This window comes from Tenrec ecaudatus, chromosome Y, assembly GCF_050624435.1.
Source record: "Tenrec ecaudatus isolate mTenEca1 chromosome Y, mTenEca1.hap1, whole genome shotgun sequence".
NCBI classification, from domain to species: domain Eukaryota; kingdom Metazoa; phylum Chordata; class Mammalia; order Afrosoricida; family Tenrecidae; genus Tenrec; species Tenrec ecaudatus.
Genome location: NC_134549.1, coordinates 17,948,997 through 17,972,997, shown reverse-complemented (window position 1 = coordinate 17,972,997; position 24,001 = coordinate 17,948,997). Strand labels below are relative to the sequence as shown.

General features: G+C 46.1%; 1 protein-coding gene and 1 pseudogene across 1 annotated transcript; both read left to right on the top strand.

The window, feature by feature from the left end:
- Nucleotides 1-11,328: 11,328 nt before the first annotated feature.
- Nucleotides 11,329-12,251, top strand: LOC142435665 (snurportin-1 pseudogene; annotated as a pseudogene).
- Nucleotides 12,252-18,851: 6,600 nt separating this feature from the next.
- Nucleotides 18,852-19,847, top strand: LOC142435664 (PRAME family member 27-like). The gene has a single exon (XM_075539871.1). The coding sequence runs from the start codon at nt 18,852-18,854 to the stop codon at nt 19,845-19,847; it is 996 nt and encodes a 331-aa protein (XP_075395986.1).
- The last annotated feature ends 4,154 nt before the right edge of the window (nt 19,848-24,001 follow it).

Genomic DNA, 24,001 nt, shown 5'->3' with positions numbered 1-24,001 from the left:
ATTCGTCAGCCACTGTCTCTCAAGGGTAAGAGTCAGGAATGAAATCTGAGTCTTCTCAGTCCCTGCCACTGTGCGTGAAATATGTATCATTAACATGAAAGCCCTCTACTTGTAAATGGTTCTGAGGAGAACATGGGAGAAGGATAAGGTTGTCGGATGGCGGGGTCCACAGAGTGGCTCTCCTTGAGATCTGAGCAGACCTGTTTTCCCATCCACAGGTGAGGATTCCTCTTGGAGCAGACTGATCATCATGAGCAGCAGGAACCCACCCAGGCTCCAGGACATGGCCATCCAGGGCGTGTTGCAGAATGAGGCCTCAGCCATTGCCGCTCTTGAGTGGCTGCCCACACAGTTCTTCCCTCCCTTGTTCATGGCAGCCATTGCCAAGGGACACAGTGAGGTGGTGAAGGCCATGGTGCACTACTGGCCCTTCACAAAGCTCCCACTTGGGGCTCTGTTGGAGGATTGTGTGTTTCGAGAGCTCATCTTAAAGGCTGCACTCGATGGCCTTGACATCCTGCTTGCCCAGAATGCTCAGCACAGGAGATGCAAACTGAAAGTGTTGGATTTACAGCTGCACACTGGCACCAACTTCTGGCATGTCTGGGCTGGAGCCCCATCTAATGACTCTGTGATGTCATCAGAAGAGCCTAAGGACACACCCCGCAGAATTCAGATGGAAAAAGGACCCCATTCCAGATCAGGAGGGAAGCACCAGCCCCTGACCTCCGTGGAGGTGCTCACAGACCTGTGGTTTGAGGAAGCTACCTCAGATGTACTGCTCACCTTCCTGATTGAAAGGGTCAAGCAGAAGAAGGCCCTGCCAACGCTGTGCTGCAGGAAGGTGGCGTTTCTTGGACCTCTCCCACAACTTCACATTCTGGGGGACATCCTGAAGATGGTGCAGCTGGACTGTGTCCAGGAGGTGGAAATTCATGGCAAATGGGACCTGCACAGCCTCAATCCGATTGCTCCTTACTTGGCTCAGATGGCTCACCTGCAGACCCTCTTTCTCTGTGAAGTCATCTTGGGTTGCAAGGACTGCGGCAAAAACTGCAACATGGAGCAACTCCTTGCCCAATTCACCTCTCAGCTCCTCAATCTGCATCAGCTCCAGCACCTCTTCCTGGACTCTGCCTGCCTGCCCAGGGGCTGCCTCATCCGGCTGCTCACACGCTTGCCATCTCCCTTGCTGACCCTCAGCCTGACTGATTGTGTGCTTTTGGACGAGGACTTGACTTACCTGTCTTTATGCCCCTGTACCAGCCGCCTAAGGACCCTGGTATTGTGTGGTGTATTCAGGCCTAGCTCAAGTTATGCATTCCTTCCGGGTCTGCTAGAGATTGTCTCCACCACCCTTATGCACCTGAACTTAGCTGGCTGTGGGATCCAAGACCCTGACCTCAGGGCCTTGCAGAATGCACTGGGCCGCTGCTCCCAGCTGGTCACCTTGATGTTATGTGGAAACTCCGTGTCCTGGGATGTTCTGCAGGAGCTGCTGCAGCACACACCCCCTCAGTGCAAGTTCTTGGAGCTCCCTGTCCCACTGCATTGCTACGTGGGCCCCCAAGGAAAGCTGGACTTGGAAGCTCTCCTCCCTGTCATGGATGATTTGATGGTGATCCTGATGCCCAACGGGGTCAATTCTGTAGAATTCTGTAACCACAGAGGTACTAACAGATCATTGCATGCCATCCTCATCCAAATGGACAGCTGATTCCATCATCTCCTTCATGCTATCTTGTCAATCCAAAACGTCCAGCTGTGGGTGCCTTACCCATATGTAAAGCGTTCATGTTCCCTATGCCTAAGTGATTTCTTCTTGAGGTACACGAGGATCATGAATCTTCTCTGTGATAAAGTCGCCTTCAGATGTGAAGATTTCAGGATGCATCAGATATCACCCTCACCCAAGTCCACCCTCACTTGCTTCACACGTGCCTTGTAGAAGGCATTGAAAGAAAGATTCCAGCAGACTGGATGCTGACCCCCCTCAATAAAGGATGACAGGACAGCACCATGTTTTTGGAATTGAAGCTCTGGCCTTGGCCTCCTTCTCGATTCAGTGCAACCTGGATTCCACGACCTAGCAAACTCTCCAAGAAATTCAGGAACCTCCCTTGTCGAGAAGAGACCAGCCCCTTTCCTTCCAACCAACTGAAACCCATTGTTCAAAGACACGTGTAAATTTCTGTACACTGCGTTCAAATAAACATCTCTCCGTAAAGCCATTCATTGTGGCATTGATTTCTCTTTCAGGTTTACTGAACATTAATTATTCATGACATGGTTTGAGGTTGCACACTGAGCAGAAATGGGCATCCACATTTGGGGGTACTGGTCTCCCTTTTTATCTCCTCCAATATTACCCCGTTCAAAGCTGGGCTTTGGCAAACTTCCCAAGTACCAGGATGCCTTGTTTCAGTCATGCTCCTAGGGGATACTTCAGTTATTTCCTGATGTCATTTGGGGAACCCTATTGCATCGTTGCATAGCACCTTATCCCAGGTGGGGCTTTGAAGAAAGTACTGGGCAGATAAGCACAAGATCTATAGAATAATCCCACCAGGTGCTCCACAGGGAAGGACGAATTTATCTGCTTCAAACATCATTGATGACCTCAGATATCAGAGATGGATGACTGCCTATGATGGACAGGGTGGGCTGTTGCCAGTGTTTGTATCGATATGCAAACCAGGAGTTCAGAGCTTGAACATATGTCTTCCTATGTTGCATGGGCTGAGTGCATACAGGGTGCAGTCGTCAGAGTGCACTTGGTTGCTGTACTCAACATCAACAGGGTATAAGGACGCCGAGGCTCATCACCCCTGTATCTTTCTGCACTCACGGTTCCTGCAGCAGCTGTCTCTCTTGTCTTTTGTGCTTATCTCAACTACTTGTGGTGGGGCTTTCTCTCTGTCTGCTTGGATGCGATAGGATTTTCTGTAGTTTGTAGTGATGTAATTGTATATATTTTAGAGCCCTAATGGTGTAACAACTTATGTGCTGGGCTGTTATCCAGAAAGTTGACAGTTCAAAACCACATTTTTCTCCCCCATGGAAATATGGGATTGACTATTTTCAGGAAGGCACTGGGACAGATGAGAGCTCTCAGCACAATGAACCCTGGACAGATAAAACTTCAGGAACAATCATGGGACTAGCGATACCATTAGGGTAGGGGTGAGGTGTGGGCAGAAGTGAAGGAGAGTGGCAGCCGATCACAAGGATGGATGTATAACCCACCCCACCCCTGTGGGAGGTGAACAACTGAAAAATGGGTGAGGGGAGAGAGCAGACAGTGTAAGATGTGAAAATAATAATAATTTTAAATTTATCATGGACCCACGACGGACAAAGAGAATATTCCTTAGGCGCAGCAATGAAGATACTTTGTATTACATTCTTTTGCCAAGTTATCTGCAGAGAGCCATCCCTGGAAAAAGACACCATGCTTGGTAAATTAGAGGGCCAGTGGATAAGAAGACCATGAACCAGATGGGCTGCCACATGGCGTGAAACAATGAACTGAACTTCAGAACACATTGACGGTGGTGCAGGACCAGCCAGTGCTTCCTTCTGTTGCCCATTGCTCCGTATGACTCAGAAAGGATTACGTAGCACCGAACAACAGCGATGGAAACTGATGAATACAGGGGTTGGAGGTGGAGCAAGTGATGGAGACGACAGGTGGTCAGAGAGCAGTGGTGGGTAGATAGCCTAGAGACCAATGTAGTAGATCACCATATTTCTTAACAGTTGTGTCTCTGAGCATTGAGTATAGATTTCTGTGAATTGGGACTCTGGATAACTTAATCTTTCCCTTTTTTATCGTCCTGTTTCTGATCTAGTTATGAGAATTTTTGCTTTCTTCATGAATTATTCTCCGTACTGAAAGCTGCACTATTTAATCTGCCTCAGAAAGTACTGCAAGCGATTCTTCCTTTTCCATCGAGCTGGCTTGTATGGTCTCCATTTCATAGGTTTATAGTGTGTCTTCTCCCAATCCTCAGGCCACATTGTTCCTCATGTAATCAACTTTATTACACATTTGAGCAGAATTCAGATTCTGAATATGATAATGACCACCTTTCCTGATTGAACACCACTCAGCATCCCTTGAGGTGATTCTCCTCCTGCGGAGTCCAGGACCATCAGTAATTGAAAGCCCAGCAAACTGCTCGATCCTCATCATTAGCGTCAACCGCACCCCAGTCACACTTCAGCTACTTTTCAGTGGCAGCATCTCATCGTATCCGTGGCTCTATATCAGACACATGTCTGCTACTCTTCAGTGTCTAATCCCTCAGAAGGGGACCATTTCCTCCTGCCTTCTTGTCTGTTCTTAGTCTCTAAGATCAGCTGAAACCCGTTCACTTGGAATTCATCGCTGTATTTTCAAATGCTGGTGACATAGCTTCCAGAATCATAGACACACAGAAGCCCCCACACTTCAGCAAATAGCTTCCAATCACAGAGAGAGAACTCAGGCAGTGCATAATGGAAGAAACACTTGCTGGTTAATCATCTCTAGATTTTTGTTACTGTGGTCCAAATGTCCGTGTCCTCAGTAACTTGGAAAATTCCTACTTATCCTTCAAAACCTAGTTCCATAGATTAGTCTTCCATGAAGTACCTTCTTCGATGCAGAGCACGATCATCCATGTCTTCCCGCGGAACCCCCCCCCCCCAATTGTTGCATCCTACCCCGTTCATCATCCATCTCAGCGGGGAATTCCTAAATCCACATAAAGCAGTTGAAAAAATGAATACGTCAACGCCTTTGCGTCACCGGAAGTGCGTCACCGGAAGTACTCTGAGCCTTGTGGAATTGAGAATAAAACCCGAGCCTTCCGAGTTCTCCAGTGCTTGTGAGCAGAGAAAGAGGCTGAATTGTCAGGAGTGAAGAGTTTTGAGCAAATACTGCCGACCAGACTTGCACCCCAAGAAGATCCCCAAGCTCATGATGCCCAAGTACCAGCTGTATAAGGTGCAACTGAGGATCCCCTTCCACATGAAATGTAAGACGTGCGGAGAGTATGTCTACAAGGGCACGAAGGTCAGTGCGCGCAAAGAGACGGTGAACCATGAGGACTACGCGGGCCTGACCATCTCCTGCTTCTACATCAAGTGCAAGCACTGTGGGGAGGAGTTGACCTTCAAGACAGACCCCGAGAGCACAGACGACGCCCTGCAGCTGGAGCCTGGTGTAACTTGCAGGCTGAGGCGCATCAGGAAGAGAGGGTGCCAAAGGAGCCGGAGGACCCCGTGAAGGTGATGGGGAGGCGCACCGAGGACTCCCAATTGGAGATGGAGGTGCGGGAGATCCTGCAGCGGCTTGACCAGCGGCAGGCCCACGTGGATTTCAAGGTCGTGATGCAGCAACCTGACAGAGGTGCAGCAGAGGCAGAAGCAGGAGGGAGACCAGAAGGAGGTGGCGGCCCTGATGGAGGAAGTAAAGAAGCATCGACTAGGGGCAGCCACCGGGCCGGGCCTCCCGCCATCCTGAACCAGCTGCCAAATGCCAAGAGGTAAGAGCTATGAGCTGAGCCTGGGGAGTCTGGGCAGCACAAGGTGTCAGCTGCCTAGCCTGGTAGTTTTAACAAGGACCGGTGAGGATAGCAGCCTAGCACAGGGCTTGAGGGGGCCAATTCCTGTCCCTGCTTGGAGCGGGTAGGCAGCTATCCCGAGCCTCCACCACAAGTCCAACCATGCTAGCCGGGCCAGAGCTCCCAGACCTGGGACCTATCAAGCAGCAGGACCTGGTGCCCAACCTCCCATATTCCGTGACCCGGAGACCTGGCGCTGAAGTTGTGGAATGGGAGTGTTCTGTTTTGTATATAATTACTTCATTTGGAGAAACCAACAAGAAAAGTACACGAGCAAGTACTACAGGGTCTGTAGAATATGTTCTAGAATTGAATTTGAAGGCAGAGGTACAGCTCTTCCTTGATCTTATTGAATCGTATCACATTTTGGATAGAGTGAAAATGAAACTGGTAAAACAAATAATCCTAAAAAAGTTTGACTGTTGATAAGAATCTTCTCCAACATCTTATCTTTGTTAGAGCCTAGATCCTGAGCACACAGTCTGGACGACACTTTAAGAAAAAAGAAAGAAAGACTGAAATCATCTGCAGATTAACCACGCCCGACTGAATTCCTTGGGATCAGAAGACAAGGACGCAGCTAATCTAGCCTTTCCCATCCCAAGATTTCCCGCTGAAAAAAGGAGCATGATGTGAACAGTCCTGTTATGTCACAGGAAACCACGTGAATTCGATTATGGCAGACATTGTTTTTTTTAGCGTCATTCAGTCGGCTCCGACGCACAGGGACCCGCGCAGGAGAGAGGGAAAGACTGCATACTCTGCGCCATCCTCACAACCGTGTGTAAGTGTGAGGCCTTCGTTGCAGCTGCTCTGTCAATCCATCACGTCAATGGCCTGCTTTTGTCTCTCTGTCCTTTTCAGGAACTGATCTCTCCACAAAACAGGTCCAAAATATGTAGCTTGACGTCCCATCATCCACATCTGTAAGGAGCAATCTGGTTATACTTCTTTATATATAGATAATGTTATGTTATAATATTATAAACACAAATAAAAGTATATATACTTGTCCGTTTGGCATACCCTTCCTCAATAGAAATTGAGCACTGCTTCCTTGCTATGTTGCCACAACTTTTTCTTGATCCACTTAACCATTCAACGACGAAGTATTGGGAATGCCCCTTCTCATGGCTATCCATACTTTGTTATCATGCACAGTTTCTGCCTTGGAGGCAGCCAGGGTCTATTGACACTTCACCTTAACTTGCTCTTTTTGAGGATATCTTCAAACGGGTGCAACAAGACTGTGTCCACAGTGTGGCAGTGTTTTGCAGCTGGAACTGCTCAGCCTGCACTGATTTGCCTCCTGTTTGGACCAGGTGGTTCATGTGAGAAGTCTCAGACTGTCTGGAAACATCTTGGGCTAAACACATAGGAGGTGGAGAGCCAGGACTCCAAATGTACAATGATGACAAAGAGATACAGTCATCTCCTACAGGGAGTCCCCTACGTTTAGCCTTCTACAAGGGATATTAGTAAAGAATGGATTTATGTTTGTGAAAACCTTACATGTATTGCAATTAGTCATGTTTCCATTTTGGGTGAAGTGAATGTGTTCTATGTTGTATTATTCACCTATGTATTTACTTGCTCTGCTCAATAGAAACAATACAAAAATTAGAGTGTATTGCTTACCTTCTATAATACATAGGTTCTCAACCTGTGTGTCTTGACCCCTTTGGGGTCTCAAAGGATCCTTTTTTAGAGGTCGTCCAATTCATATCAATAGCAAAATGACAGTTATGAAGTAGCAAGGGAAATAATCTTATGGTTGGGCAGGTCACCTCAACATGAGGAACTCTATTAAAGGGTCGCGCATTAGGACGGTTGAGAACCACTGCCCTCTATCTTTCACACCTCCATACCCATTGAGGGTCCTTGATACGTCTTTATAACTTGCCTATGTGCAAGGGTACAAGATCTGTGTCAACTTGCTGAGGTCACGAATTTCATCAGTGTGGAAAGTATGTAAGCATCTCTGTTTGGAGTGGAAGTTTAGGATTGGAAGAACAAGCACACATCCTACCAAATGCAAATGATGCAACCCAACTAGCTGGAAGGCAGCCAGACTTGAAGCACTTCCTGATGCAGATGGGAGAGAAAGTCTGGCCAGGATCTAGCATCCCACAGATGTTGCAAGGATATAAGGAAGGTACCTCAGAACCCACGGGGAGAGAACCTTATCTTCCAGGTGAGGTCCTGAAGTTGGATTCCACCTACCTAAACAGTAAGAAAATGATGTTTCCTTGTTTTATAAACCCTAATTGGTAATGCTTCTTACATAAGAGCCGTTGAGAAGAGAATATACTGTGCTCTTCTCAAGAGGTCCATGCTTTAAACATGCCCAATGTGATCCAATCATCCCTGCAGTGCTCCAGATAAATGCAATTGATGTGGCATGCTTGGTAAAGCATTGGGCTGATTGCCACCAGGGTACTCATTCCAACCTACCCGGCAATCTGTGGGGCTTGATGAGGTCATCTACCCCTGGAGAGATCAACAGTCTGTAGGCAGCCAAGGAGGCACTTTTACTCTTTCCCATAAGTTGGCTCTATGTTGGAAGAGACACAGTACAAGTGTGTTTGTGCTATGGGAAATGAGTTACACAAATGAATATCAATAAGGGTATTATTTTGCATATGTGACAATCTGTGGACTAGAGCCATTTCTGTAACCAATTGCTTAATCCACTCTCATCTGCTGACACATCTCCTCAAAATGTTCTATGTACTATCAATCACAGGGGGTGAGGTTTGATGGCTGACAGTTTATCTCAACAGGGCTGGGTCTGGACGCAAAGGGTGTGTTCTGTTAGGATGGCATCAGCCTGGTGGATAAAATGACCAAAAATACCATCACTTCCCTGCTGAGACCTACTGTGAACAGCCAATGATGGGGAAGCTAGCTATCTTGTGGGTGTGGTTTTATGAGTTAAAATGACTCTGAAAGCTCTCTCCTTTGTTTTGGGCCTGGACCCTTCCTCTGTCCTGAATGTTTGGAGACTTGAGACCTAATCCTGCCATTATCTCTGTATCTATGGAAATTGTTGGTCTCAACACCCTTGGGAAGAAGTTTGTCCTTTGACCTGCCATCTTGGATTCATCACCCACTGGAAATACTTTATCAAAGATAAGAGTCAAGATTAAAATCTGAGCCTTGTTAACCTTTCCAATGGTGATTTGAAATAGGGAGTTACAGGAAAATTCTCTAAATAGTTCTGAGGTGCTAAGTGGGGAAGGTCCTAGAGGTTGAGGTGTGGCATTCCAAACTTGTCTTTCTTTGAGGCCTATGTGATTTGAGTGCATTCAATATTGCATTATGAACATATAAATATATTTGCTCTACCCAGTCTAATCAGGGTAAACAGATCAGGGGGTTGTGCTTACCCTCTATCTCCTTCACAACTCAGTACCTATTCAGGGACTTGATGCATCTTAATAGCTTGCTTTTGTGCAATGGTTCATTAAATGTATCATCTTTTTACAATACATTTTATCAGCTGCTCATACAACTCTTATCACAATCCATACATATATATACACATAAATTGTATAAAGCACATCCGCACATTCCCTGCCCCAATCATTCTCAAAGCATTTGCTCTCCACTTAAGCCCTTTGCATCAGGTCCTCTTTATAAATGTATCATCTTGCTGAGATCATGATTCTCTGTAGTGTGGCAGGTAAAGAAGGGTGTCAGTTTGGGGGATGGGCTCCAGTGTGGAGTTATTCATCTATTAATCAACTGTTGGAGTTTTCAGAACCACCGCTGTTTCCAGTTCAGAGTGATGAGAGCCTGCTCCCATAAAGACATATAATAGTGGTCCCCAAGTAGGTGATCCCGTCCACTGAGGTGAAATGGAATGGCCCATTCAGTGATACCTGTATTTTAAATAGGGGAGAAAGATGGGGCTTTCTTCTCCCATTCAGAATTACAGTCGTGGAATCCCACAGGGGTGGTTTACTCTGTCCTGTGTGGTTTCCATTCATCTGCATTGACTGTGGCAAGAAGCTCCTTTTACTCTTTGTTTGAGAGCATGCACTTTAGTGCAAACCTTGTGCTTGCTTAATAATTATAGACAGATTCTAAGTGAGTGTTTGCTTTTAATGATGGACTTAAATATCCACTCAAGACTTCAATCCTGGAATTTCTTTTAGATTCTCAATGTCGGGTGACAACTGAATAACAACTCTTCTAAATTATCAAGGCGTTTTAGTGGCCATCATTTTTGTGGACCCACAGCACTGCTGCTGAGACTCTCGTGTCTGAAGAGTAAGTTGAACCCTTACTATTCAACCCTCTCACACCCCCACCACAAACCCTTAAAACAGAAAATTTAAGGAGGGTAGACAAACATGTCCTAGACATGTAAACCAGAGATAGCTTAGTCTTCTGTGGTCAATTCTCACCTGGTGGATGAATAAGACCCTCTTGATTACAAAGCTATTAACTGAAAGCTGTGCAGAAAATGCCTGTCTGACTATGTTTCTTTGGATAAAGTCAGGCCAAGCTTTCTTGGGGTGTGAGCCTATTCCCACCTCTCTTTTCTGTGCCACATCTACCGAATGACATTCTCGATGTACTCACTACTATAACTTGAAGGATTCCCCCTTGGGCATCATGTTTCATGTTAATATTTTAATTTTTCTCCTGAAGTTGCTCTTTGAAATGTTCTGTTCAGCATTCTTTCATCATTTCTTCCATTTGCTTTAGTTACATTTCTACCAATGGCAGGATTCAGAGTCTCTTAGATGTCCACTTTTGTCATTCTACCTTTTGTGTCTTGTGGTGGACTTTGCTTTCTTCATACATGATGTTACTGATGTCATCACACAGCTGGTCCAGTTTCCTGCTGTTAGTGTTCACTCAATCCTATCTGTTCTTGAGATGGCCTTGCCATTCATGTGGGATGGATCTCAGGTTATATTTGTGCTCTCACGTAGTTGATTCATTTCTTCATCTTCATGGCCCCAGCTTCATTTTTGACTGCACATAATGACCTCCTCCAAAATCTCTTAAGTTAGGGCTTATGTCTCAGCACTAAGTTTTTTGGATGTTACACATAACTTTCCAATGTCAAAAACAAAACAAAAACCCCAAATCAAAAACCACTTCCGGAAATGCCTTGAGATCATGTAACAATGAAGTTGTTCATCTTGCCCTCTGGTAGGGTGCATTGGAAATTGCATTACTTGCATGCTTCTAAAGATGGTCCAGGGAGAAGCAGTGTTTTAGGGCTCCCTGGGCATGTCCTTGATGGACAGGACTGTAGGTTGCATAATCAGGAATCCTACCCTAGCATCTTGCTCAATTGCTTCATTTGAAAGTGCCAAAGTCTTTAGAACATAAACTATGTGTCCCAATCTTGGTCCTCCTCTGGCTTCCATAATCCCCCTCTTATTGTGATTAGTGGTCTTACAATTACTCATGAATTTGTACAGCTCCCTGTATTCCAGGACTTAGTGAAGTAAAATCCCGTGTTTGATTAGTCTGATGGTATGAAGACTTCATGGGAATGGCGACCCTAATGTGTCTGCATCTTTGTGTCCTTCATAAACGAAGGCACTTTGTCCTTAACTTATCTTGGTGTTAGGGTCTCTTTTGTAGTGAAACACTTGTCCAACTTCTGTAGTGGACTTGATTTCCGTGGATTGTATAGGGAAAAGTCAGTCGTGCATAGCTGCCATTTATTTTGTTCAAAAAGTTTGATGGAATGATGGAAGAGCTGAGTCCAGCCCTGGCTAGCAGATTCTCTGTGTCCCGAGATTTGAACGGATGTGCAGCCTCACACCCGCTCCTGTCCCAGTACAAGCCCAAGTGCAGTTCCTTGGAGCAGGATGAGCTGCACCGTCGTTATTTGAACTGCAGAAATACAAGCGACTCACCTCTGTGAACCAGGCCAGAAGGCTGGCTGAAGATGACTGGACTGGAGTGCAGAGTGAGGAGGAGGAACACAGGAAAGATGATGAAGACATGGATGTTGACATTGACGAGAAACTCCCCTAGCACTTTGCCAATCAGTTGATGCTCTCTGAGTGGCTGATTGATGTCCCCGCGGACTTGGGGCAGGAGTGGATTGTGGTCTTGTGCCCCATTGGAAAAAGAGCGCTCATCATGGCCTCCAGGGGTTGCACAAGCACCTACACCAAGAGCGTTTACTGTGTGGACAGGTTTCCTTCCCTCCTGCCCGGAGGCAGCAGGCAGAGCTCATGGACACCATTGTGCACTGCATTCACAGCGAGGTGCAGCAGACCTACTACGTTCTGGACCTGTTGTGTTAGCGGGGACATCGCGTTTATGACTGCCCCACTGATTTCTGGTTCTACTGGATGCATGTGAAGTTAGCCGAGGAAGGCGACCTGGGAGAGCAAACAAAGCTCAATCCTTTTTAGTTTGTGGGGCCCAGAAATTCCAGTGCACCCCAAGAGGCTGTGTGAGGTGCTGGCCACACGCTTCCCTTTTGAGGTGGACGGGCTCCTCTTCTACCACAAGAAGATCCACTACATCCCGGGCAGCATCCCCCTGGTGGGCTGGCTATGGCCTTACATGGTGCCGCTGGTCTGCAGACCACCCAGCGAGAGTACGCAAGGCACCAGCTTCTGCAAATCAGCCAGGAAAATTAATACTGTTATTCTTTAGAGTTAGTGAATGTTGCAGGGTATAGCTTTGATAACAACATCCTGGTCAATAAAATAAAAATAGTACCATCATGTCTAAAACATTAAAGGGAACAATGATATTAATTAAAATGTTTTAATTTTGATTACATAGGAGCATATTTTAAAATAAATGACTACTGGGACTCTCTGACATGAAAGGGGGGAAGGAGTCAGGTTATTCATCAGTCAACAAGATTGCCTTAATGTGACCAATGTTTGTCTAAAGTATACTTGCAAAATTTACCTTGTGATTTCACGAATCCTTCTATCACCAAGACCATATTTTCCAACTGTTTTCCCTACCTCATTGTTTCCTAATTTCTCACTCCAATTACCAATAATTATCTATGTGGCTTGACTACATGTTGGGTCAATTTCATACTGAAGTGATTGGAAAACTACTTCAGCGTCTTCATTAGTGATTCGTGAGAAAATTTTACTCATCATTGTATTGACAAGACTTTCTTGTACTCCCATAGATACCCCATCACCCAGAGTGTTGTAGTTCAATACAGATCTCCAAGTTCAATTTGATGAACGCACCATTATGCCTCTTGAGTTTGCCTTTCCTGTAGAGTTAGTTAGCCTTGGGATGGTTTGATTCAATATGCAATGACCATATTTCCTACTGATCTTTGATTTATCCACCTCACCAGCTGCTGAGGTCCATCATCGGCCTGCCCATATTGGGTTCGAAAACCTTAGGGCCAACGTACGCAGAGGAAGTAGCTAGACTGAAAAGTAAGCCTCACACGGATCTTGAGAGCCTCTCCGACTGTGAGTTGATAAGAGGAGTAACAAAGCCAGAAAGCTCCTTTCTGAGGAGCTCTGGGTGCCATGATCCAGTTTTGGAGGGCAAGGACAACCAGTGTAGCTCTCCCAGAAGTCTGAGCAGACGTCTCGTACCATTCACAAGTCAGGATTGCTCTTGGAGCAGATTGATCAGCAGAAGCAGCAGGAACCCACCCAGGCTCCTGGGCCTGGGCATCCAGAGTGTGTGGCAGGATGAGGCCTCAGCCATGGCCGTCCTGGAGTCGCTACTCACGAACTCTTCCCACCACTGTCATGCAGCTGTGGTCGGTGGACACAGACACGCAGCGAAGGCCACGGTAGTGTCTTGGCTTTTTATCCTGTTCCCGTAGGGGCTCTCATGAAGGCTTGGCATTCTCAACAGGATATTTTGATATCCTGCTTCCCAGATGATTCCACGCAGGGGATGTGAACTCTGCGTTGTGGATATATGCCTGAACACTGACACCAAGTTTTGGAGAGTGTGGTCTGAAACCCAATCCATTGCGTCCAGTGACAACCTAGCCCAGCACTGTGACTCTCAAAGGGAAGGATCCCGTAGCAGGAGAGAAGCCTCATTGTTTGGCCTCTATGTATTTGCTCACAAGCATTTGCCTTCTTGAATCAGTACCAGATGAATTGCTCACTATTATCATTACAAGAGTCAACTGTGGAAAGACCCTGCCACCCCTCTGCTGTCAGGAGTTAGCGTTTGAAGGAGATCTGTCACAGCTTCTGGTTATTGAGGAGATCTTAAATGGGGTACAGATGGATTCTGTGCAGGAGGTGGGAATCCACTGCAGATGGGACCTGCAGAGGCGCAACTGGTTTACTGCTTACCTGTCCCAGATGGGTCACCAGAGCACACTCCATGTTTCCCAAGTAAGTCCCACATAAGTCCAGATCCCCTGGTGTCATGTACCATGGACAAAGTGGAGAAGTTTCTTGCAAAACTGGCCTCTCATATCCTCAGTCTGCATTACTCCAGCACCTCGTTCTGGAATCAGTCTTCTTCCTCAATGACCACGTCTATCAGCTGCCCAGTTGTGGCATACACATTCGCAGTTTCTCTCTTTAAAAGCACTGTATTACTTTGGACTCTGGCCTGACCGCCTGTGCTTTTGTCCCCGAACCAGCCAACTAAAGTCCCCGCATATGAGTGGTATGTTCAGGGATTCCTTAAGACATGAATTCCTCCCAAGACTGCTAGAGAGGGTCTCAGCCATCGTGAACCACCTGAATTTAGCTGACTGTGAAATCGATGACCCTGAGCTCACTGCCTTGCAGCCTGCTCTGTGCCAGTACTCCCAGCTCACCACCTTAGAGTTGGGTGGAAACCCAGTCTCCATGGCTGTCCTGCAGGACCTGCTTCAGCACACAAGCTCTGTGTAAGTTCTCCCTTCTGGGGCTCCTTGTGCCTCAGGATTGCTAAGAGGACACGGAAAGTTCTCTCTTAGGATACTCTTTTAGAGTCAATGGAGGATCTCAAGATGACCCTGCAAAAGCAGAAAAGAACACTTTATATATGGGAGAAAGATGTGGCTTTCTACTCCCACACAGAGTTACAGTCATGGAATCTCTTAGGTTGATGCTTGTATCCTGAGAGCACTTGAGATTTAAGACAGTGTGTGGGATCCTTCTGCAGAGGTCAGTCCTTCAAATATTGGTCAGCACACCACCAGGTCACCGGTTCAAATTTGTCAGCCAGTCCATGTGCTTTAATGAAGCCATCGACTCCTGGAAAGATTGACAGTCAGTAGGAAGAGAAGGAGGCATTTCTACTCCTTTTCATAAGTTTTTCATAAGTCGGAGGAGCTACAGTGGACAAAAGTTTGTGCTTCAGGAAGTGCGCTACAAAGAGGAGCATCCATAATGACAAAACTGTATTGCATGTATGAGAAATGGGACAATAAAACCATTTTTGTAAACACTCACTTAATCCCTCTCACCCGCCAACACAACCCTCACCATCTTCTGTGTCCTCTCCCTCCCAGTGCATAAGGGGTGATGGCCGAGGGCTTGTGTGAACAGGGCTGGGTCTGGATTCTCAGGAGTTGGTCCGTTCTGATGGCATCAGCCCGGCTGATGAGATCTCACGAAATGCCATCACTTCCATGATGAGACCTACTGTGAACAGCCAATGAGGGGGAAGCAATAGCTTCCTGGTGGGTGTGGTCTTATCCTTTAAAAGGACTCTCTGAAAGCTCTGGAGCTTTGTTCTGCACCTGGACCCTTCACCTGACCTGAAGTTGTCTGGACTTGAGACGGAACCTTGCCAACATTTTCCTGGCTTCTCTGGAAGTTTTCAGGCTCAACATTCTTGACGAAGAAGTCTGCCGTTCGACCTGCCTTCTTGGATTCTTCATGCACCGGATCTACTTCAACAAGGACCGTGGCCAAGACTGAAATTGGAGCCTTGTCAGCGTCTGCAACTGTGAGTTGAATGAGAGTTACATGAAAACTACCTGAATGGTTGCGAGGAGCTGATGGGGAGGGAGACAGATCTTGGAGGGCTGGTGTAAGGAGATGGGAGAACACAGCGGCCTCTCCGTGGGAGACCAGATCCATGGATGGACAGAGGGAAAGGGTCTTGTCCTAGAATCCCTGTTTCATACGCTACTTCTTGTCATGGTTGAATGTCTCCTTCTTTTAGGAAACCCACTCTGTGTGTTCCTTCATCTTGTTTTGGTGGCCCCTGCATTTTTCATCGCATATTTGTGCGGTTGTTTGTTTCACAGTGGTGGCTTGGGAGGACAGGACAGAACAGTGCTTCCTTCGTAGGTTATAGGATTTCTGTGCATCTGGAATGACACAAATGCTCCTAACCAAAACAGCATCTTTCAAAATTGGGAACCATAGAATTTTGATTGTGAAATTCGCACTTTCGATTCGTTCTGTTCTGTCTTGTTTTGTTTTGCTTCTAGCACTTGTGGTCTTCTTCAGTTCCTTGCGCTTAAAAAATTCTAAGGAAGATTCTTCAGCTCTGTCTGCATTGGGTTTGACCTTACATGTCGAGCACTTTCTGACAGCCTCTCAGACTGAAGCACACTGCCATGGAGTCACTGCTGACTTTCAGCAACCCCTTAGAAATGCTGGTGCGATAACTCTTCATGGGACAAGAAAGCCCAGTGTTTTTCCTGCGAAGCTGCTGGTGGTTTCAAACTGCTGACCATGCAGGTCACAGCAGCCCAATGCATAATCACTGCCTGCGAAGGCTCCCGAGTCTGTCCTAATGCAGGGAATAGTCCCACTGCCTTCTTGAGAACCAACACTCATTTTCTGACCACCAAATACTCATGTTGAACTTGAAAGGACACGGGGAAGATCGTAGCTCGGAATCTCACGGTGTCCTGGAAGCAAGGTGGAACAGATTGCTCTGGGAAAGACAGGTAAATGATGCTGAAGCACAGGGGAAGAATGAGAGTGTAGACTTAAGGGAGGTCTCCTGTAAACTAAGACATGTAAATGAGCGAAAGCTTAGTCTTTTGTCCTCCTCAATGATGATGTGATGGATAAAAAAAGCCCCCTCTTTATTACAAAGCTATTAACAAAGATCTTGGCAGAAATGACTATGTTTAGTTTTTCTGTCGACAGGAGGAAACCCCAAACGAATCTGTATTTATTTGGCTCTGCATTTATTTTTCCTGCTTTTATGTGAGACAAAGCTTTAACTGGGTCTCAGCTCCTTCCCACCTCTCCTTTCTCTGTTACATGCACTGAATGGCCTCCTCTTACCACCTCTTTGACCTCCTATTGTCACTGGTGATTTTCACCTTGAGCAGCATATCTCACTATAATAGTGTAATTTGTCTTCTGTTTTAAATGTTCTGCTCAGCTCTTGATGGTTTCTTCCATTGGCTTTAGGGATGCTTCTACCAATGTCAGGATTCAGAGTCTCCTTTGCGTCCAGCTAGGTCATTCATTCTTTTCTGTTTTGTGAAGGATTTTTCTTTCATACATGATACTATTGATGTCATGCTATAGCTGGTCCAGTTTTCTGTCGATCGTATTCACTTGATCACATCTGTTGTTGAGATGCTCTTGACATTCAAGTGGAATGTGTCTGAGGTTATATTTGCATTCTCCTGCATCTGATTCAAGTCTTCAGCTTCATGGCCCCAGCTTTGCTTTTGCCTGCTGATAATGAACTCCCACAAAATGTCTTTTAGGTAAGGGCTTCAGTCAGAACATTTCATTTTCAATAAGTTATCAATACCAGTCAAATCAAGAAAACCACTTCAGCTAGATGGCTGCTTATTTAACTTTAAGCCCTTAACACCCCAAATGCTATATCTTTTCATAGACAGGCAGCTTTCCCCACCTTTGCTTATGCCCACATTTCATCTTACGTTATGGTATTGGGAAGGTGAGCATCACAGAATGCAGATAATTAGGACCAAGTGACTTTTGTTGAGGTAGTACTTGAATCTAGGCCCCATGTCCATCTGCAACCTTAATTCTTAACATATAGATATAAGTACATGGATCTCTTTCCCTCTCATTGTATATAAACAGGGTCAAGTATAAAGAAAATGTTTTGAAACCGATGATATTAGCATCCCTGCAAATGTGCTTGACACAATGAATGCATGTGTGGCTTACGATAAGAGATGTAAGAGCCCCCAATAAACGTATTTAATAAAAGGAAAGAAACATCTGTCTTCCATTAAAAGAAATTTTTAAAAAGTGAATGCGGACATCCGGCTTCTTACTCAGAAAGTAAGTTTTGAGTGGAATTTCTATTTCCAGATGATTTCACTCTGTTGTGATGTTTGAATATTCTGCATTCATGACCTAGGGAATGAGCGATGCAGATGAATCCAGAGAGGCAAAACCATCTGTTGTCAGAGCCCCTGAGCTGAAAGGATGAGACCTCCAGTCCCATGGATAAGTGTTCCCTAGCTCTGAAATGTCGGGCCCTTTCATCTCACTCTCAGTCTTTGAAACTTGAGGTAGCGTCCCCCAAATTTCCTACTTATTTTTGCTTCATTCACCTCCCCAGCTGCTGAGGTCACTGTCTGCCATCAGACTCCTGACTGCCCATCTTGGATTCCACAGCCTCTGTGTCAACTTGAGTCAGAAGAAGAAGAATCCAGTTTGAAATCTAAGCCCACGTGGACCAGCCTCTACCAGTGTGAGTTACTGGAAAGATTAGCATGGTCAGCGAGCTCCTCTCTGAGGGGCTAAGGGGATGACAGTGGAGTCCAGAGTGTGGAGGGCTAGGACAACCAGATTGGCTCTCCCAGAACACTGAGCAGACCCTTTCTCTTCATTCACAGGTCAGGATCGCTCTTGGAGCAGATTGATCATCATGAGCAGCAGGAACCCACCCAGGTTCCTGGACCTGGCCATCCAGAGCGTGTTGCAGAATGAGGCCTCAGCCATTGCCTCTCTGGAGTGGCTGCCCACAGAGCTCTTCCCTCCCCTGTTCGTGGCAGCTGTTGTCGGAGAATACAGAGAGACAGTGAAGGCCATGGTTGGGGTGTGGCCCTTCCTCAAGCTCCCTCTGGGGGCTCTGATGGAAGATTGTCAGTCTCCCCCTGACATCTTAAAGGCTGCCCTTGATGGCCTTGCTATACTGCTTTCCCAGAAGGTTAAGCACAGGAGATGCAAACTGAAAGTGCTGGATTTACAAATGAGCACTGGGACCAACTTCTGGAAAGTGTGGGCTGGACGCCAGTCTACTGCCTCTGTAATGTCATCAGAGGATCCAGAGTCCACCCATCCCAAGACACAGATGCTCAAAGAAAACAAATGTAGTTCAGTGGAGAAATATCCAGCCTTGGCTGGCATGACGGTGCTCACTGACCTGTGCTTTCAGGCAGACATCCCAAATGAAATGCTCACCTTCCTCATCGAAAGGGTCAAGCAGACGAAGGACCTGCCACACCTGTGCTGCAGGAAGCTCGAGCTTGTTCGGAATGTTGCTCCGCTTCCCATTCTTGGGGAGATCCTCAACATAGTGCAGCTAGACTCTGTCCAGGAGGTGAGATTGCTTGGTAGTTGGGACCTGCAAAGCCTCAACTGGTTCGCTCCTTACCTGGCCCAGATGGTCCAGCTGCATACACTCCTCCTCTCTGAATGCACCCTGTATTGCATCGTCCCCGGGGAGAACGATGAGGACGAGGTGCAGAAGCTACTTCAACAATTCACCACTCAGCTCCTCAGTCTGCATCAGCTCCACACCCTCATGCTGCACTCTGTGAACTTCTTTGGTAACCACCTCCACCAGCTGCTCAGATGCTTGCAGGCGCCCTTGGAGACCCTGCACATACGCCGTTCCTTGCTTATGGACCAGGACTTGACATACCTGTCCTCATGTCCCTGCACCAGCCACCTGAAATCCCTTGACTTGAGTGGTGTACGCAGGCCTGGCTCCAATTACGAGTTCCTCCCTGCTCTGCTGAACAGAGTCTCAGCCACCCTGGCCCACCTGGATTTGGCGGACTGTGGCATCACGGACTCGGACTGCGATTACTTGCAGCCTGCTCTGGGTCACTGCTCTCAGCTCAGAACCTTGAAACTCTGCGGAAACCCATTGTCCATGGCTGTCCTACAGACCCTGTTGTTTCACACGTTCCCAAGGTGCAACTTTGCCTTTCTAGAGCTTCCTGTCCCCCTCAATTGCTACATGGACCCCCAGTTAACTCTTCCCTGGCATACCCTTGCAGAGGTGATGGAGCAGCTGAGGCTGACCTTGCAGCTCCCTGGACCCCAAAGAATACGCCTTGCTTACAGGCACTGTCGCACCCTGTGCGATGCAATCTGCATCCGTATGGACAACTAGTGCCACAACCCTTTGCCATCTGTTCTCAATCCTGACTTCTACCTCGGGATCCCAATGTCGTATTTGGAAAGACTAGTGTTTCCTAAATTAGAGCGGTTTGGATTGAGTTCTTGAGCTTGAGGTCATGTTTGCCATGATGATGAAGGAGGTTGGAGGTATCGGTCAGAGGATGCATCTAACGTGATCAGCCTTCCTGAAGTCAAGCCTTAATTGCTTCACATCCATCTTCTGAAAGTGATGGAAAAGGAGATTCAGCAGCAGGTAGCAGATGTGCTCACCCACATCACGAATCAAAGCCAGGAGCAAAATACATCCCTGTCACCCACGGCCCCTTCCGTGGGCATATGCAGGACCTTGGCGACGTGGATGCCCAGGCACATGGAGTTCTTCAGGACTGCAGGTGTCCCCGATGCTAAAAAGCGACATGACTTTCCGCTGACTCCTTTCCAGGGAGAAAACAAGTGCCGAGAGCCCTGCCCCACATTTCTGTCTCCTACCACTTGCAATAGTAGAAAATAAACGCATGTTCCAAAGCCATGCACCCGTTCTATTCATTTCTCCTGCTGCAAGAGTGCCGAACTTAAGAACACCCAGTGATGCTCACCTTCCCGACAGGATCGCTGAAGACAAAGTGGGTGCATAAGCAAATGTGTTGCAGAAAACTGATGGTGCACGTCTATCAAAAGATATAGCATTTGGAGACTTAAAGGCTTGAAGATACACAGTCAGCCATCTAGCTGAAAAGCAAACATGTCCACATGGAAAGACACCAGCCTGTGTGATCATGAGGTGTCAATGGGATTATGTTACAGGCATTTAAGACCCAGAACAAAATCATACTAATTTCAATAGGGGTGCAGCGGGTGGTGGGGAGGAAGCACAGAGTGGAATCCCCAAGCCCATCTGTAGACAATTGGACATGCCTTTACAGAAGGTGTGTCGGGGAGAAGTTGAGACACTCAGGGTGCAGTATGAATGAAACATACAACTTTCCTCTAGTCCTTTAAGGCTTCTGCCCACTCCCCCTGACTATCATGATCCCATTTCTACCTTAGAAATCCAGCCAGACCAGAGGATGTACACTCATAAAGATCAGAGCTGGAAACACAGGGAATCCAGGATCGATAAAGACGTAGGACCAATAATGAGAGTCGGGATGCCAAGAGGGTAAGGTGTAAGTGTGGGGAGGAAAAGGGAATCGATCACTCGGATCGACTTGTAACTCCCTCCCAGGGGGAGAAACAGCAGAAAAGTGGGTGAAGGGGGACAGCGGATGATGTAAGACATGAAAATAATAATTTATAACAAAGGGTTCAAAAAGGAGGGAGGGAAAAATAAGGAGCTGATATGAACGGCTCAAGTAGAAAGAAAATGTTTTGAAAATGATGTTGGCAACATATGCACAAATGTGCTTGACACAATGGATGGATGTGTGGATTGTGATAAGAGTCGCAAAATATTTAATGATCATGATAATAAAAACCTTGAGCATACCTACTGATGTCGGTGTGAGTTACTGTAGGATCACACCCCACCCGTAGCAACCCTCTTCACAACAGAACCAACACGGACCAGTCGTCTCCATCCTCACAATTGTCCCTATTCCTGAGCCCATTGATGCAGCCACCGTGTCAATCTATCTCCATGAGGGCTTTCCTCTTTTTATCCACCCTCCACTCTGACAAGCAGGAAGCCCTTCTGCAGGGACTGGTTTTCCTGACAATATGTTCAAAGTACGTTCAGGAGAAGTCTTGCGCTCCATGCATCTAAGGATCACACTGGCCACACTTTTATGAAGGCACTTTGGTTTGTCATTTTAGCTGTCCACGGTGCCTTTAATGATCTTCTCCAGCGCCAGAATTCTAGTGCACCGGTTTTACTATAGTCTTCCTTCTTCAGTGTCTAACTTCCATATGTGTAGAAGACCATGGAGAATACCATGGCTTGGTCAGGAATACCTTAATTCTCAAAGGACTATCTTGCTGTTCTGCACCTCAAGAAGGTGTTGTGCAACAGATTTCCTTAGGATAAAATGTCTTTTGATATTTTGAATACTGTTTCCATACCATTGATTGTGGATCCAAGCAAGAAAAGAATCCTTGACAATTTAAAATTTTTCTCCATTGATCATGCTGTGACATACTGGTTCAGTTATGACAATTTTGGGTTTTTTGACATTGACTTTTAATCCCTAGGTTTTGTGATTTTAACTGCTGGAACAAACATAGGACAAGATACATCTGTTCCTCAGTGGTCTTATATCTTTTGGGGTGTATGCCCCCAAATGGCACTGCTGCTTTGTATGCTATTTCTATTGCCAGCTCTTTTAGTAATCACCAGATTCCTAAATGTGTTTGTACATATTTAAATGCCCACCAGCAATGGATAGTGTTCCACTATCTCTACCCCTTCAAACATTTGTTGTTCTTTATTTTTAAATTTTTATTTTTATTAATTGAGATACAGTTTTGGTTATTACATGGGATTTCATTATTGTCCATTATTTTATCAATAAATATATTTTCCCAGTGTCTGGATTCTTGTTTTAATCTTTTGAGGAAATATTTTAATGTACACATATTTTCTTTTAACAGGTTCCACTCATCTTTTGTGTTCTCCATGGTGTCTGCTCCCTTTCTTAGATCTGGTAGCCTGTATATTCCCTGCTCTGGGGCCCTTAGATATATCCCATGTTTTTCAAAGATGATCATGACCAGATCCAGTTCAAAGTCATAGAGTTTCATAGAATCCTTAAACATGGGGAGACCATGGTCATGAGGAAATTACCTCCGAGTTCCCTGGCTCACAGTACATCTCCACCTGGACTTCATCATGTGATATCAACCTCACCACCAAGACCAGTGCATTATACCAGCCCAGTCCGTGAGCATGCTAGAACAGACATGCTGACACATCACCTCAACCCTTCTCCATGACTGCATGTGTTGACAAGGGATTCATTTAAGAACATAAAGGAACATGTGAAAGGAAGTGTAGGAGGAGGAGGCTAAACATTAGTCACATGAAACAGAATCATCATGCTCAATCTCAGGTCTACATATAGTTTTGTTCTGTTGGATAGACATCTGTCTATCTCAATCCCTATAGCACAAGCCAGAGCCACCACAATCAGGGTGCTTCCAACACCTAGGGAGCCTACACCACAGGGAGCAACTGCCCCTCGGGACTGACACAGCCTCCACTTACCCCACGAAGTGAGTCATCGTTTACAACTTCTGGTCTTGTGCTCAGTCAATCTCAAAAGCACAAATACTGTATGAGAACACTATTGTAGGAATAAACACCAACGCAAAGGTTGGCACCCACACTGTGGTTATGAGGTAATTTGATGGGGTAAGTTGTGTAAGCTCCCAATAAAATGATTTTTAAAAACAAACAAATATTTGAGAAGACGTCAGTGGAAGAATGTAGCCTTTATCACATAACTACCTATTCATATCTGACACAATTTCCATTCTGACATTGCAAAACCTCGCCTGCCTGTATAGTTTTATTGATTTTATTTCGCATATCATACACCTCCATAGTTTGGTTGCTTTTAAAAAGGGTTGCATATGCATCCTCACAATCCACTCTATGCCCCCCTCCTACATTCATTACTTGATCCCCTATTCCCTTCACCCTCTCCATCCTCTGTCACTGATACACCGTTGCGTCAGATATTATCTCGATGCTTCCACTCTTTCAGCTTGTCCACTGATTATAAACCAGACCGGTTTACTGGGCGTCTTGTTTTGATTTGTTTGTAGAATAGAAACAAAGGAAACACACACTGTAAAACGAACAAACAAAGCAAAATGAAAACATTGACCCTCATCCCCTTGGGGTATAGTGCAATTTTGCTGATAGAGGCACTAATTGATCCATTGGCTTAGATAGTGAGGTAATGTGGAGAAGAGTTTATGTGAGCACAGTGCAGGTGCGAACCACAGGCTGTGCGTGGTTTCATTGCATGCATTGGATGCTGAAATGATCGAGCTCTGTTTTCATTGCGTCAGGGTTGCATTTTCTGTAACGTTCTTTACAAGGGTGGCACCTTGTCGATCAGATTCATACCTGTCAGAAGAATGCAAGGAGAGCGCTGAGTAGTAAATATATGGATGTTCTGGGGGCCCTTTGATTGGACACCCAAG

What these genes read in the sequence shown, in the direction of transcription:
- LOC142435664 (XM_075539871.1), top strand. Translation starts at nt 18,852, where the DNA reads ATGACGGTGCTCACTGACCTGTGCTTTCAGGCAGACATCCCAAATGAA.